The sequence below is a fragment of the Anastrepha ludens genome, chromosome 2 (assembly GCF_028408465.1).
Source record: "Anastrepha ludens isolate Willacy chromosome 2, idAnaLude1.1, whole genome shotgun sequence".
Taxonomy (NCBI): domain Eukaryota; kingdom Metazoa; phylum Arthropoda; class Insecta; order Diptera; family Tephritidae; genus Anastrepha; species Anastrepha ludens.
In genome coordinates, this window is record NC_071498.1 from 113,620,131 (window position 1) to 113,636,991 (window position 16,861).

General features: G+C 38.7%; 2 protein-coding genes across 2 annotated transcripts; both read left to right on the top strand.

Moving 5' to 3' along the window:
* The first annotated feature begins 537 nt into the window (after window positions 1-537).
* LOC128859039 (epidermal growth factor-like protein) lies at window positions 538-1,482 on the top strand. The gene is made up of 2 exons (XM_054095712.1): window positions 538-623; window positions 690-1,482. The coding sequence occupies exon 2, from the start codon at window positions 777-779 to the stop codon at window positions 1,365-1,367; it is 591 nt and encodes a 196-aa protein (XP_053951687.1). The 5' UTR covers window positions 538-623; window positions 690-776; the 3' UTR covers window positions 1,368-1,482.
* A 12,517-nt stretch (window positions 1,483-13,999) lies between these two features.
* LOC128859046 (von Willebrand factor D and EGF domain-containing protein-like) lies at window positions 14,000-15,521 on the top strand. The gene has a single exon (XM_054095723.1). It carries the CDS (start codon window positions 14,055-14,057, stop codon window positions 15,459-15,461), a length of 1,407 nt encoding a protein of 468 aa, XP_053951698.1. The 5' UTR covers window positions 14,000-14,054; the 3' UTR covers window positions 15,462-15,521.
* Window positions 15,522-16,861: the final 1,340 nt, after the last annotated feature.

The following is a 16,861-nucleotide window of genomic DNA, read 5'->3' on the forward strand; positions in this document are numbered from 1 at the left end:
GGTCTTTTTGGAGATCAAGGCTCGAACTAAAAGATTCCTTATTCTCGAGGCCCAGAAAAAAACCATTCACCGCGAGTGGCCCAAAATATCTGCAGTCACTTTCGGGCGACTCGTTTCTGGACCGTCTCAAGGCCTTACTCAAGGCAAAAAGTGATCATATCAAGCAAATGTAAATTGATTCTTGATTTTGTATTAGGTTCACACATTTTTTACTTTGAATTGAATACAAGTAATTTTCCAAACTAAATTTATGGCCTTTTTATTGTAATTGATTACACTTCAATTGCCGGACCCTGTACAATGAAGAACAATTTTTAGATGAAACGAGTAACTACATAAATTAATTTCCAAAGGGTGAAGTGCAAGAAATGAAGGGAAAAATTCAAAAAGAGTTCTAACAAAAATATTTATTCGGTTCATTTAAAAGAAGTTTAATTTTACATAAATCTTTTTTATAAATTATGCATCCCTGAAATTTTCTTATCTACACAAACGGTAACTGAAACAAAATACACCCGTTTTAGTTGTTATCGCATTAAACGAATTGGAACGGTTCGGAAACTACGAGTCAAATTCCATCCACTTAGTCATTCAGTGGCAGTCTGTGCGCGAATAGCGCGAGTGTAATATTTTTTTTAATTTTTAAATCTTCAATACAGAATTTTGATATCAAAATGATACCCCCACAGGTGCTACTCTCATTGAGCTTCGTTATCGTCCTACCGCTTTCACTGGACGCCGCGTTGCTCACCTGCCGCATTGAACTAGTCGATGGAATGATCAAGAAAGTTTGCCGAAAGCTCGAGTGCCCCGTTGATTGTTCGAATGGTGTATGCGACATGTATTTAAAACGTTGTATTTGCCATAAAGGTTATGAATGGATGAACGGTAAATGCATGCCTGTTTGTGCAGTGCCTGCCTGTGAGGAAAATGAGCATTGCACTGAGCCAAATAAATGCAGCTGCAAAGAAGGATACTTTCGTAATGGTGGTCAATGCCAGCCAGTTTGCGATACAGGGTGTGGTGAGAGTAAATATTGTGCTGCGCCGAATAGCTGTATCTGCAAGGATGGATACACTGCTGCAGCGGATGGTAGTTGCGAGCCTATTTGCTCCACGAGCTGTGGTAAGCATGGACGCTGCAAGTCGCCAGACGTATGTGAATGCGATGAAAATTACAGTGTAGAGGCTGGAGGTGAATGTGCACCGATATGTAATAAGGAGCTATGCGCCCATGCCGACTGCATCGAACCCTATAAGTGCATATGTCATGAAGGCTATTCACTTAACTTTGAGAATGGCAAATGTGAGCCGCTGCAGGGCAATCCAAGTATATGGATCGATGTGCGTTTTGGAACGGACGAATGATGGCTATTGAAATTGAATTTAAGCATATAAGTATATTACAATATGTTCATAAACGTTTTTTGTTTTATTGTAAAAGAGCAAAATATATAATAAATATTTTCAACTACGAAGAAAAGTTTGAAGTGAGCTATATTGAAATTTGTTCATGCCAAACCCATTTAGCATCGCATATTTATTCAACGCCTCTCTAAAAAGTGTTCTTGACCTTTACAAAGAGACGGCACAGAAATGAGGAATAAGTTACACGTAAGCAATTTTGCGCCGTGAAAGACTGTAAAGGTTCTTTCTTCACTATAAAATCGGATGTTATATTCACTAAAAAGCAATTTTTGTGTATTATACATTATATTTACCCTGACAACTACATATATTAGGGTGGTCCAAGCTGCAATAATTAACATTGGGTTGATATTGAAAAAGGAAAGGCCCGTGTGTTTTTAATTTTGAAAAGAGTTGGTATTTAATGGTGGTGCAAGGCCTATGAAGTTTCCATGTGTCGGGTATTTTTTAGCTTCATGAGAACTATCAATACGGTTAACTGTGTTTTTACAACTGAGAATGGCATTTCTGTTCAATAATGTTTGGCAGGTCATCATGAATCGTTTAACGCCAGAACAACGCTTCAAAATTTGTGGAAATTCAAATATTTATATATATATTTATGTCACACTCCAAACATAAATTAAGTTATCAATCAAATTATAATAAAAAAATCTTCCCACCAATACTTATGTTTTGTAATATCATTTTAAGTGCTCAAACATTCGATATTTCAAATGGGAAAAAATTTGTTTTCAAATTATATTAGATATAACTGTTATTTAAGAATGATCAAATCATGAAAAATTATGAAACTATGAAGTTGTAAATAGAGGTGCCAAACTATCGATGGTGGGCGCCATCGATTGTGGATGATAGTAATTTTCAAACCATCGATGGTGGTCGATAGTACCATCGATAGTGGTCGATAGTCGCAATAAAAAACAGTGATTGAAAATCATTGAAATTTGTAAGAAAAAACAAAGAATTTGAATTTTATTTTAATTCATAAGGAACACTTTAAAACAAGTAAGGGAGAATGGGGAGTTTTGAGACGGGTTTTGTTGTTGGACCCGTATTACTCAAAATCTTAATATTCTGCATATGTCAACGATGGAATCTTTAGTCAATGAATACTGGAAGCTATTGGTATGGCCTATTTAACAAAACTACAATTTTCCTTAGAATTAAAATTGTATATAATCATATAAAATATAATACAAAATACAAAAATGTGGGGAGTTGTGAGACACCATGGTTTAAATCAATAAAAATGACTTATTTTAGTTGTTAGTTCTTTATTAAGATGAAAAATAAAAAAGAAAAGACAATTGTTATTTTCGCACTGAGAATATGTATAATAACCAGTTCGTAAATTGGCACACTTTAGGTGCACAGCTCGATCGCATACATTGCAATGAATGGAGTTTTTTCTGCTTAACTTTAAAAGCGGAAAAACAATAAAAACTCAAATTTAACCAAAAATTTCATGATATATATACAAACAATGCATGAATATTGCGAGGTACTTATGAAAGATGCGTTAAAGCGTCGAAAAAACCGGTGTCTCACAACTCCCCACATTTGTTGTCTTACAACTCCCCAAATCGTTTTTTTTATAAATGGCCGCGTAGTCATAAACACATCGAACGTTCATGCCCAAGTGAATGTGTAAATTCAAAGCTAATAGGACAATTAATAACTTGTATTTATTGACATTTGCAATTTGCTATAACAACTGATCGAATGTATCGCAAAACAAATGATGAAAAAACTTACCGAGACATTCCAAAACACAGTAACTGGAGAGACGCGTCGGATGCGTGTAAATATGACCAATGCTAGCTAAAAAGTGAGATCGCATCGAGAACACTTGTTGACACTTAAAATCGAATGTAAACAAATGAATAATGCCGAAAGGTAACAATGTCTCACAACTCCCTATGTCTCACAACTCCCTATGTCTCACAACTCCCCTATATATTTGCACAAGTGTGAGTGATTTACATTTGGAAAAAAGAGTAAGAGTACAGGCTATGGGTCTTTTCTGCCAAAATAGTGAGCTTATAAGTTTAAGGAACTTTGCTTACATTTTATGAAATTACATTTTAAGGGAAAAGCTAAAAATACAAAAGCCTTATAAAAGACTTAAAAGCTAAAACTTGAAGACTATAATATGATTTATTTTTTATAGCGAAAGATATTTGTTTAAAAACAACAAAAGGCATTTGGCAAATTTCTTATCATCAGATCTTTTAAAATAATTCTACACATCCGAAATTTTACTTTTCTTTTTTTGTGCAGGCTTCTCCAACACAACATTTTTTTCGCTGTCGCTGCTGTTGCAATCGCTACTCGCTGCAGCAGAACTGCGTCCTAAAATTAGACAAAAGTGTTCTAAGCATTCTTACTAATTATTTGAAAAATGTATTACCTCGTTTAAGAAAGCGATTCATTTATATGATTTTACGCATTGTTCTTTTAAACACTTTATAACTTTACACTTTTTAATATTTGTACACAAGCGACGCCACAAATAAAAAAACGCGAATATTTGCTTGGTGATGTGTAAATCGCTCTTTTGACGATACTATCGTCCACTATCGAGACTTTGAACCATCGATAGTTCAGTAGCTCGATAGTACCCTACCATCGATGGTGACGATAGTGCCATCGATAGTTTGGCACCTCTAGTTGTAAACTATTAAAAACTTATAAAAACTCAAAAAACGTATAAAAGCTATTAAAAAAAGCCCATTTCGTCCGAATGGGCCCGCGCATAGTCAGCCATTTAAAGTAAGATAAGCAATGACCTTAGTTTTTGCTTATAATCTGAATGGGATAGATAAATTCAGATCAAGTTTGAAATTGGGTATTTTGATAATGCAAAAACTTTAGTGTAATATAACAAACTTTGAAAAGAAAGTTTGGAAAGGTGGGATAGAAGGGTGTATTCCCATCTTAAAACTGAAAACCGCACCCTCCGGGGGCTTATAGTTTTTAAGTAATTTGCTATTCTCCTGTTCACTCCCAACCTACCACTTAGATTACCCGACCACTGTAGTGTATTCCAAGCAGAAGTATGTGCCATCTGTTATGCTGCGAAAACTCTCTTAGATAAGAGAATATCCGCTTTTTCACTGACAGTCAAGCGGCCGTTCGAGCACTCAGCTCCTCTTATACCCACTCAGGTGTGGTTCGATCCTGTCTCTTATCTCTTAACGAAATAAGTGTTCAGAATTCTGTCCAAGTTATCTGAATACCGGGTCACAGTGGATTCGAAGGTAACTGCAAAGCTGATGAACTCGCAAGAACTGGAGCTGCGCAATCAAATGTTAGTAACTTACCTACAATCCACATTCCGCTCTCAACATGTAAAATGATCATTGATCGAGAATTTCACAGCATTGCTGTTCGGAGATGGCGAGTGGAAACTACTTGCGTTACGACCAGACAAATCTGATCATCTTACAATCTGAAACAGACAAAGACCCTTATAAGTCTTTCGAAACACGATCTAAGGCATATAATATCTCTTATCACCGGCCACTGCCTTTTGGGCACTCATGCACGTCGGCTCGGGGTTCCTCAAAACGACCTGTGCAGATACTGCGAGGACGAAGATGAGGAAGTATCGAGTAGGTATTTGCTGTGCAGTTGTCCCAGTCTAGGCAGAAGTCGACTCGCTCTTCTAGGCTCTCCAATAATTGACAATCTTTCAGTACTCTCGGACCTGAAAATCGAATCTCTCATAAAATGCTCGAAACGAATTTATAGCTTTGACCAAAATCTATAATAAAATTCTCGGTTAGGTGGGAAATCATATAATATAATGAACTCTAGGGCAACACAACGGGCCCAACTTGCGGTCTATGTGGCACTCCGATGCGGGGTCACCCTTAAACCAACCAAGTAATTTATTGTTAAAGTTATGTAGTTTAGCGAAAAGTTTGTGTTGCCAGACACCTCAAATAAGAACGTAATTCTTATACAAAGACGTCCACTGGAAGTTTGTTTGTAAATCTACAGTAATTTTTGCTTTAGCTTGGAATTGAGAAGCATTTTTGAAAATACATTCTGTCGAAAAAGTACCGGGAATTGTTCAATAAAGCGCATAATAATTGTTTAATCATTAAAATTTATTTTGTCGCCTTCAAAATAAGCTTCATTTGAAGCAATACATATATGCCAACGATTTGTCCAGTCACCAAAGCACCTTTTAAGCGCGTTTGAAGAGATCTTCTTCAGCTCCTTCAGCGGATTCTCTTTAATGGCCTCTATCGACTCAAAGTGGCGTCCGCGAAGTAGCAATTTAAGTTTTGGGAAAAGGAAAAGGTCACTGGGGACTAAATCCGGTGTATACTGTGGTTGTTCGATGATATTTATCGAGTTTTAGGTCAAAAAAGTGTTCACAATATGAGCCTTGTGAGACGGTGCGTTATCATGGTGCAAGATCCTCGAGTTTTCTTTCCACAAATTGGTCCGTTTCCTACGCACATTCTCTCTCAAACGTCGCAGAACTTCCAAATAATATTCTTTATTTACTGTGGAAGCATTTGGAACGAATTACGAGTGCACAACACATTGATAATCAAAGAAAACGAGTAATATGACTTTGACCGACTTTCACTTGGTTTTTTGGGTTTCGGCTTATGTGCATAGCACCATTCAGCCGCCTGACTGGTTTGCATTTCAAGCTTATATACCAACATTGCATCACATTGATGCGCTGGATAAACTTGCTCAATCATGTCTTCAGCCACCTTCGTCCGCTGAATTTTTTTAAAGAAATTTAACTCTCTTGGAACGAGTCGAGCAGCCGTCTTGGCGCCTCATGCCCAAATGATGGTGTAAAATGTTACGAATTAATTCGTGAGGGATGCTAAGGTCACGAGCTACCTCCCTCAAACTTAAATGATGGTTTTCCAGCATCATTTCTTTGACTTTGTCGACGTTTTCATCCGTCGAAGACGTTGATGGCCGATCAGATCGAGGCAAATCTTCCACGACTTCTCGGCCCTCTGCAAAGTTCTTATACCACTCGTAGACCCATGTTTTTGATAAAGCAAACTCGCCATGGGCTTTCAGCAACATTTTCAACAATTCAGCATACGAAGTCCTGTTCAAAACACAAAATTTAAGACAAATTCTTTGCTTCGGCTCAAAATCGATTTTTTTTAATTATATAAGAACATTTTTTTTTTAAATGCCCATAACTTAGTCAAAAATGAACCGATTTTAATAATTCTAGATTCAAACTGATCGTCATTACTTACACAAGCGACTTAATGTAGAACCAATTGCAAAAAAGTAGTTGAACATTTTTTATTTAGCAAGTGGCGAAGCATTGTCAAAATTGGTTTGCCAAATTTCGTTCTGGTGATTTTTCACTCAAAGCTGAAAAAGGCTCTTTTCGTCCAGTTGAAGTTGATGACGCCCTAATCAAAGCAATAATCAATGCGGATCGTCACAGTACAACACGTGAGAATTGAGAGAAGCTTCATGTATCACTACATGCTTTGAAAATTACTTAAAACAACTTGGCAAGGGTTCCTCATGAACTGAAAGAAACGCTACGCATTAACAGCTGCGATTTGCTAAAGAAACGTAATGAAAATGATCCATTTTTAAAACGACTGATTACTGGCGATGGAAAATGGATTGTTTACAACAATATCAAGCGGAAACGATCGTGGAGCAGGCCAGGTGAACCAATTCAAACAACATCAAAAGCTGATGTTCATCAAAAGAAGGTTTTGTTATCAGTTTGGTTGGATTTCAAAGGAATTGTCTACTTTGAACTCTTACCACCTAACCGAACGACCAATTCTGATATCTACATTGAACAACTAACGAAATTAAATAATGCTTTTGAAGAAAAGCGGCCCGAATTGAGAAATCGAACAAGTATTGTATTCCATCTTGACAATGAAAGTAATGAAGCAAACGTTGGTAGCGGCAAGTCATCTTCGGGTTCGAATCCAATTGATTGAATCACTCCTTGATCTAACGGCTGGCAAACTGAAGTCGTATTACTACCATCAGTCATTGTGTCATCACTTCACAAGTCATCTATGCATTCTTATTTGATTGCCAATTTATAGGAAGTTGTTTAATATTCATTTCCGTCCAATAAAAAGCGTTTTTTCTTTTTTTCCAGCTCTTTTGTGTAAAATACAAATTGAAGTCCAAAATAAACAAGACTGGCGTGGTATACATGTTTTTGATGTCGCCATATTTTTAATGAGTTTGTGAGTTGGAAGATACATCCCTAGCTGACTTCCAGTGAAAGCTTGGTGACATTCGGTTCAGTGCAAGCGAAGTTATTGAAATTCATGGAATCGGAGTTCAGAGTTTTATTCCGCGCAAGTTAACTGAGGACCAAAATTTCCTCAGAATTCAACATTCGAAAGACCTCATTAAAGAGGCGAGACAAGACGAGAACTTCCTTTACAAGATTGATGAAACGTATTGTTTCCAACATGAACCTGAAACTAAGAGTCAAAGTGCCGAATTGAAGACCCCAGATGAACCACCACCAAAAAAATCGCGTTTGGAGTAGTCAAAAATCAAGTCGACGCTCATTTGTTTTTAGGATTCCAAAAGAATTGTCAAAAGCAGTTCGTGTCAATGGGCCAAACCGTCAATGCAATTTTCTATTTTGGCGTTTTGAAGTGTTTGTTGCATCGAATTCGTCGAATTCGCCCTGAATACCGCGAAGGAGGAAGCTGGCGCTTATTGCTTGTTAAAGCAACATCTCATCGATCCACTCTTGTGACTAATTTTTTGACTAGAAATCGCATTTTAACCATCAATCACTCACCGTATTCGCCTGATATAGCTCCGTGTGACTTCTACCTATTCGGAAAATTGCATTTGGCCATGAAAGGAAAACGTTTTGCGTTCGTAGAGACCATCGAAAAGGCTTGTACTGACATCTTGGAGAACATTACGGTCAATGACCTGAAACACTCTTTCAAAAAGCTTTTAAATCGCGCTAAACCTTGTATCGTGGCCAAAGGGGACTATCTTAAACTCGAAGTTAACAGGACAAAGTTCCTGTCGTTTCTATTTTAGCTCAATATTTTTTATTTTGGACTTCCACTTGTAGAATAGGAACCCTTTCCTTTGATAATTTGTGAGGAATACCTGATTTTTAAAGCTCTGAAGAAAAGGCCTATTTCACCAGTATGAAAAACCAAATGTAACGGATTTATTATTTTTTTTATTTAGAAAAATTATGATTGAAAGATTTGATTTGTAAAACTTACTTACGGGCTAATCTACGAACACACACGTTGTTTTCCTCGTAAGTGTTAATAATTTCAAATTTCCCCTTCACACTAAAGTTTAATCTCCCCATCCTATTACGAGTATTCGCTATAATTGAACACAAATCACTGCGCGAACCAAACTAAATGTGGGTATGAAAATACATCACACTTTATCCGGGAGAACCCCTTTTTTCCATATCCGTTGAACAGAAGTTTTGGTTTAATTTGTTATAAAAAAAATCGAATGTCTTTGATAAGAGGTTATTGTGTCAATTTTACGAAAAATAACTGCCCGCGTCAGGCCTAGAGAATGTCTGCTTAAGAGAAAACAATTTGTTCCAAAATTTACAGTTAAAACTTGATATAGAAAAAAATGCCCGCACAAGGAGGCTGCCGACATTTTAGCGGTGTTCGTTAGGAGAGATTTCACTGTGTTTATGAACCACCCGATTAAATGTTTTATATACAAAACGGTAGATCAGGAAATCAAAATAGATTCATTCAACGTTTCCCGACTTTTTTTGAACTATCCCAATATACATATTTAGGCTCAAAATTTTGGTAAAGAACACTATATTCTGCAAATAATGCAGAATAGCCGCAAGAATGTTTTATTTTTCAAATTACTTACAAGACTATGGGCACCTCTATTAAAGTGGAGAAAAAGCTCGGGCAAACACCTATCGCTGTATGTATGCACGCACCATTCATATCAGAAATTCCCATTCGACTGCGAAGCATAAATTCCTTAATCCGCTCAAAATCAAAAATATTTATACAAAATTAGTTCAAAAGTACAAATTTCAGTGATTTACCTGCTACAAGCATGCAAACGTAGCGTATGTCGGGGCACGCGCTGGCAATGAGTGCGCGAGTTCCTTCACTTACTGTTTTATCGCTAATTTGCACACACACATACATCATAGTTTATTTTATGTGCACAATTTTTTTAAGAACGTTTTAGTTTATTTAATTTTTTAATATAAGATGACGCACTAAGCCATACGGGGTTTTTATCTTTCTCCTTTTGGGGTTGCGGATGCGCTTTTCATAACTTTTTTCGTACTTAATTTTATGTCTCTACATAGAATATTTCTAACTTCAACAATCGATGTATAAACAAAATTCTAATCAAAAAATTCTAAGCTCAATAACAACTGGTGTCGTATTGTCTTCTTTGAGTATTTTTTATGTTTCATAGTGTTTTATAGAGGAGTACAACAAATTGTAGAATTAATTTATACTGTTGGTTGTTAAGAATGAAATCTGTTAAATTTGAAGAAATTCACGAAATGAACTAGCTTATCTCTGCTTATTATGTCGGTGAGCTCATACAGCTCAACATTCTGTAGTTCACCTTTTCAATGCCTTCCGCCAAGGGTTAAACATGGAATATATTATATATTAAATATAATGAAAGGGAATGAGTAACTTCCTTTTTTTGTAATAATTAAAGATTTCGTGCAACCATTTGACGGATTTGTGTACACAAATTCACAAAAATTAGCTCACCCTCATGGTTTATAAAGGGAAGAAAATGCCACACCTTCACCTGGTCAAAAAGTATAAAAGTTAGAAAAATAGAACAAAAATGTTATAGGGCAACATATTGCGAGGAAAATTCCACCATTACTTTTGTGTGAACAACCATGTGACGAATACGAGCATTTTTCTAAAAATTAAAAAAGAGAGTCTCTTATGTTCATTAAAAACTACTTTGGCGCGAGAGAACCATAGCAAATGTAAAAGATTTATAAGTATTAGGAAGATTCTTCACCATCGATTGGAGCCGATCACTGCTGCAGCATGCTGGTTTACTCAAGTTGGATGCCCAATTCTAGTCGTTCAACAGAGGTCGCAACACACCGCATTCATGGCGTGATATTGAACAATTGGTGAGTAAAGTGCCGCACACTTTGAGGGTTTATCACAAGCGCTTACACCCTTTTTGGGTGTTTGACAGAGCTGAGGCTGCTTTTTATGGTGTGCGCCTTGATCCACAATAGGAGAGATCTTCAACTTTAAACCAACTCCAATGGTAGATACTTTTTCATTGATTAGTTTTCCATATCAGAAATACACACATTGCCTACCGAGGGGCGACTGCTATTACAAAAAACGTTTCACGCACCAATCCATTCGGCTACGGCGGTCTCTAGTTCTCATGATTATAATTATTTTACCATTAAAGTTCTATTGAGTCCTACTTCTTCTCTCATCCGTATCAGTTTTTTACATTCGGTGAACACACTACTAAAATTTCCGATCATTTTTATAGCACATTTTAACACTCAATTGCCTTTTTAATGAAGTTTCATAAAATTTCTTACAAAAAAGTCAAACGATCCCTACACAGAGACGCTATGAAATAATAAAATAATATTCTTGAAAAAAAAAATTGTGGTGTAGTAACACAAAATTAATTTGTGATTTTACTATCCAGTAAGATAACTACTTTGGTCCCACAGTCGGAAAACAACGCCGGGGCCCGAAACGTGGTAGTCTGCAGCACCAGATTCTAGCATAAGAAGATACACCAAGCTACGTGGCTGCCTCCTGATCGAAAAATGCGAAACCAGATCGATCATGCTGTGACAGATGGAAGACGCGCTTCTAGTGTTTTAGATGTATGTACGATCCGACTACTCAACATCGACTCGGATCGTTACCTTGTTGCAGTCAAAGAATGCTCGACATCGAAAAGCTGCAATCACAACAGACAGCCAGAAGAATCGCCACTAGACTCTCCCTCCTGCTCTCAGAGAGTACTGCTCAACAATCCGGCATGCACGAGCAATGGAGCAACATTTCACGATCTTTACGTACCGCCGCCGAAGAAGAAATCGGATTTCGGCGAGCCATGTGGGACCTCTACCGCGAGCTAAGAAAGGAAAAGGGACGTATTATCAGAAAGAAGAAAAGAGAGGCTGGCCAATAGAAACAACGCCCTAAAATTCTACCAGAAAGTTCAGTGGCTTACAGAAAGTTTTAAGACCGAGGTGTTTTCCTATAAGAACAAAGACGGCGATCTGGTTACTGACATCCAAAGCGTACTTAAATTATGGAAGGAATACATCTGAAACTGCATTCAACAGTACGAAAAGGAGCTACCTGTATGCCGCGATGTCTGAATTTGGTATCCCCGCGGAACTAATACGGCTATGCAAGGTAACATTGCTCAATAACAACAGTTCCATCAGAATTGGGAAGGACTTCTCCGAACCGTTTGCTACCAAACGAGGTTTCATTCAGACAGGGTGACTCGCTGTCGTATAACTTATTTAACCTGATGTTGGAAAAGATCGTGCGACCCGCTTTTCTTAATCGCGCAGCCACAATTCGATGCGGCACCAGCTAGAGGTAGCAGGGGAAGAAAGATCAGGTGGAGAAGGACTTGGGTTTACATGGTGTGTCCAACTGGAACCGGTTAACGCGAGAAAAAACAACTGGCGCGCTTTGTAAAACTCGGCCAAAATCGCGTAAGCGGTTTTCGCGGTTATCTGCTATACACAAATGGGTTGGAGCGTGACTACCCATGCATGAGTTCGAAAGAGCGGTCATGAAACATCAAATGGCAGAAACTTTTATTCTTTTTTTCAAACCTTCGAGTGCATTTTTGCCATGAAAAAAGTTCTCATAAAAAACCATGAGCCATTCGGAGGCGGCATAAAACAGTAGGTCCCTCTATTTACTTATCAGCATCAGCATATGTAACACAAATATTGGTTTCGGGAAAAATAAATCCATTATTTTCTCGGTAGTAGTCATCGATATCTTGTAAAATATCGGTCCAACAATTTTAAGTTTATGCTCGTTGTGAAGATGAAATTTCACATCAAACAATTCGTTTCGTCGATTCCGTTCAGGCATTCTTGGTGTTAAAGGAAATGTCGATAAAAACAAAGAAGTAATGGAAGTCAACTTTTTGTTCATATTAGTAGTCGCAGCATCTCCCATGAGCTAAAGATCGACTATAAAAAAGTTTTAAACTATTTGCGCAAAGCTGGATTCAAAAGGAAGCTCGATGGTTAACACCAAAAAAGATGATGGATCGAATTTCCATCTGCGAAGCCTTGGCCAAATTGAATAAAATCGGCCCATTTCTTAAAAGAGAGGTTAACAGGGGATGAGGAACGGGGTACATATGACAATATTGTGCGAAAACGATCGTGGTCGAAACGCGAGGAAGCAGCTCAAACGGTGGCCAAGCCAGGACTAACGGCCAGGAAGGTTCTACAGTATATTTGGTAGGGCTTGATAGGAATCATTTATTATTAGTTGCTTTCGTTTTTTCAAGTACTAAATTCAGATCTCCACTATCAACAACTGGACCGTTTGAAACTAGCGATCGATCAGAAACGTTCAGAATTGGCCAACAGAGGAGGTGTAGGTATTTATGTTATGTTGTGTTCCATCAGGACAACCTTTTTCCAAAAACGCAAAAAGCATTTAACGATACCAATTGGCAGTGCGAAAAGTACACATTAACCACCTCGGAGGGGTTCGCGGCCTATTCAAATATCTGCGGTACTATGGGTCTGGCGCCCGGTTGCAATGCAATTTCACATTGAACCAAAAAGACTCACCAGTATTTGGATGTTAAACCACAATCATCACTATACGCCCCGAAGGGCCTACCTCAAGAACAGGTCGCAGAAAACTCCGAGGGCTCCTGCTAGCCGTATTACCAGATTTAAGTCTCGGGTCAAACTTCGTAGTTGAGCTTCCACACAGCTCTGGACTGGTGGTCATACCCCAAATCCCACAACAGCACACACAAGCTAAAACTAATCAACTGAACGCCTAAAAATTCCTTCGCCAACTAAAAACGTCACGCGCATACTGACCTAACAGTTCGACATTTCGACGGACAATCCCAAATCGGACAATCCGAAACTTCTGAAATAAAGTTTTAAGTTTTACTCAAAAACAATGTATTTCTTTTTCCCCAAACTAATATGAGGCGGAGCTCAGCCAAACAGCCCAACCAAGGGCAAAAGCGCCAGTTATTATTATTGTTATTATTAAGGCAACTAACTTTTGGAATATATTTGGTTGAGACTTTAAAAGACTGGTCCGCTGTGTTATTCCAACCCTGATAACTTTTTTTTAATCTTTTTTTTCTTTTTGGTATACAAATGCAGGCAAACCTTCTCTTGTACGCCCTTTTCCGCTTCTAAATCATACTTTGCCCTCTTCAACATACATATACTCCCAAATGTATGTATACCTATGGAATAAAATATAACGGTAACACTGTTTTATTCTTATAAATTTCCGCACTCAATAAATCGCTTTATTGAGTCATTTTGTTAAAACATTTAGTACACTGAAGACTTTCAACACTCATAGACTTAAAAGTGCTTCTATCATAATGTATAATTCGAAGCTAAATTCGTCAATATTTCACTTCATTATGCTCACCTTCGTTTTTGTCAAACCTGGTCAGGGTAGAGCCAACTTGTGTAAAGCTCTAACCGTTAGAGGAAAATCGCAAATAATTTGTCAAGCCATTTGTGATGAGAATTGCGTGGATGGCATTTGTGACTATGTGCCAATGCGTTGTATTTGCAATAAAGGTTACCATCCGGAGCAAAGCAAATGTCAGCCGGATTGTGCAGCAGGTTGTCCGTCAAATGCCACTTGCATCACGGGCAGCAACAATTGTTACTGCAACGAAGGCTATAAAACAAACGTCTTAGGCCAATGCTCGCCTCACTGTGAGGAGGATTGCGACGAAAGAAGCTATTGCGCTGCACCCAACGCATGCCACTGCAAAACGGGCTACGAACAGACCAACGATGGTTGTCAGCCAATTTGCGCCGAAGGATGTGCGGAGAACGCGCACTGTGCCACGCCTAATACGTGCACCTGTGACGCTGGCTATCAACCGACGGCCAACGCCAGCGACAAATGTCAACCCATCTGCGATGTTACACGCTGCGGCGGCAATGCTACTTGTCTGCGCCCGGGCATATGTGAATGTGCTGCAGGTTACGCCCGCCGCAATGACAGCAGCGATTGCCTACCCCACTGTCCGGATGGTTGTGGACCAAATAGTACGTGTATAGCGCCAGACCATTGTGAGTGCGTAGAAGGTTATTTGCGTATCGGTGACGCTTGCCGCCCGAAGTGCACACACGCATGTGGTATCAACGCATACTGCGCTCTACCCGAAGTATGCCAGTGCAGAGCAGGTTTCGAGAACAAAGCGATATTCGGCTTTGAGCAGAGCTGTCAGCCAACTTGCTCCTTGGCTTGCCCGCTTCATGCATACTGCGCATCACCAAATCATTGCCGCTGTATCGCCGGCTATACGCTCGTCGACAAGAACTGCGAGCCATACTGCAAGGATGGGTGTGGCCAGCACAGCAGTTGCATAATGCCCAACACCTGTCATTGTAATATCGGCTATTTGGATCAAGATGGCGAATGCGTGAACGCGGCGCAATTGCAAAAATGTTTGAAGGAAATGAAAATGCTGCTATTTAGCATGCACGTTTCTTGCGATACGAGTTCCTTTGTTATATATTTGATATATGGAGCGCTGATTGGGCTACTAATGGCATGCGCACTAATCACCTTCAAGGGAGTCCAGCTTTTGAGACATAAAAGCACAAAGCAATCCGGGAATCACACGCAACCGCCAACGAATTTCATAATCACTTATCAGCCACATAGTGGTGAAAGCGGGGAGTCAGTCACGAATGACGAGAGCGACATGGCTAGCGCAAGCTATAGTCAACCGCCCGCCTACAATGCGCTTACAATGAAATGTTGAAAATATTGTCGTTTTTTTGTTATCATTTGTACTTACATATAAATTAAATAAATCTATTTACTACAATTATGTATAGATTCGTGTTTATCATAAGACTCTTAGTTGGTATTGACTTTGGCGCTTTCATCACGGCTTTAATATTCAATTCGAGTTTTTCAGAAACCCTTTAGAGCAGGAAAGCCAGAATAGAAGGAACACCAGAGCTGCTATTTCATAGCCGACTCTTCGTGAGGTGGACTTTTTTGTTTTTGTTGTAAAGAGCTGACTCCTTTTTTTTCTATGGAGTAGATGCGCATGCATCCCTGCTTCACACGACTCATCTCACCAAAGATCATCTAACACTTACACAAAATGCATTTACTCTCAGTAAGTGAAGGTGCGTTAAATATTGGCTTAGCTCCAAATATTCGAAAAATTATTTTGGAAAAAATCTTTTTCACAACGAACTCACCCAGCTACTGAAAGTAAATCACTCTCCCTGTTCTCAGTTCATACTGCTTATTATTTAAGCCTCTAATCCAACCCCGTCGACAAACGTAGCGGAATGTGTTTGTGCGTGACTACCACTCGGTAGAGCCCGGGTTCGAAACCCACTACATCTTCACACACCGAATGATATTAGAGGTTTTTTATAAAAGTGGTCTCGAACTGGCAATGACAAGCATCCGCTTGCATTTCTGTCATGAAAAAGCTCCTCATAAAAAAACATCTGCTGTTCGGAGGTAGTGTAAAACTGTTTGTACCTCCATTTGTGGAGCAACATCACGTTCACTTCTATTTGCAGGTGACTCTCGGCTATATCAGATTAAATTAGATTTAAGTGGAGTTCGATTAGTCCAAGCACTCAGTCAGGAAGACCATTGTACTACACCCGGATGAATTACGGTAAAAGGAATAGAGAGATAGGATAGTTGCAGTATGGATGGTAAGACGAAAAAATTGGTTTTGAGGCAACTCTTCCGCAATTTTTATGGATTATATTATGAACCTTAAGAGATCTGGAATTTTCCTCTCTTATCCTTAACCATACTCAATACCTCCCAACAGCCTAAGTCTGATGCTAGAAAACGTCCGACAGCTACAAAGAATATTCTCTATAGTGTCCTCATTCGCAAGACAAGTTATACATATTGGGTCGCCAATGATTCCCATAGTAGCCATATGCATACCACAGGTATTGTGCCGTGTGATTACACTCACCTGAACTCTCAGGTTCTTTCTACTAAGTTTTAGGAGAAAGGTCGCGAATTTCTGGTTTAGTTCTTTCATAAAGCACTTGGCTACTCTGCAAGAGTCCAACTCAAGCCAACACCTACTATGGGTAGACCTCATGAAATCGGCAATCCATAGTTGAATTAATGTAGAGTTGACACCTACAAAGGGTGCAGGGCCTAGTAGTA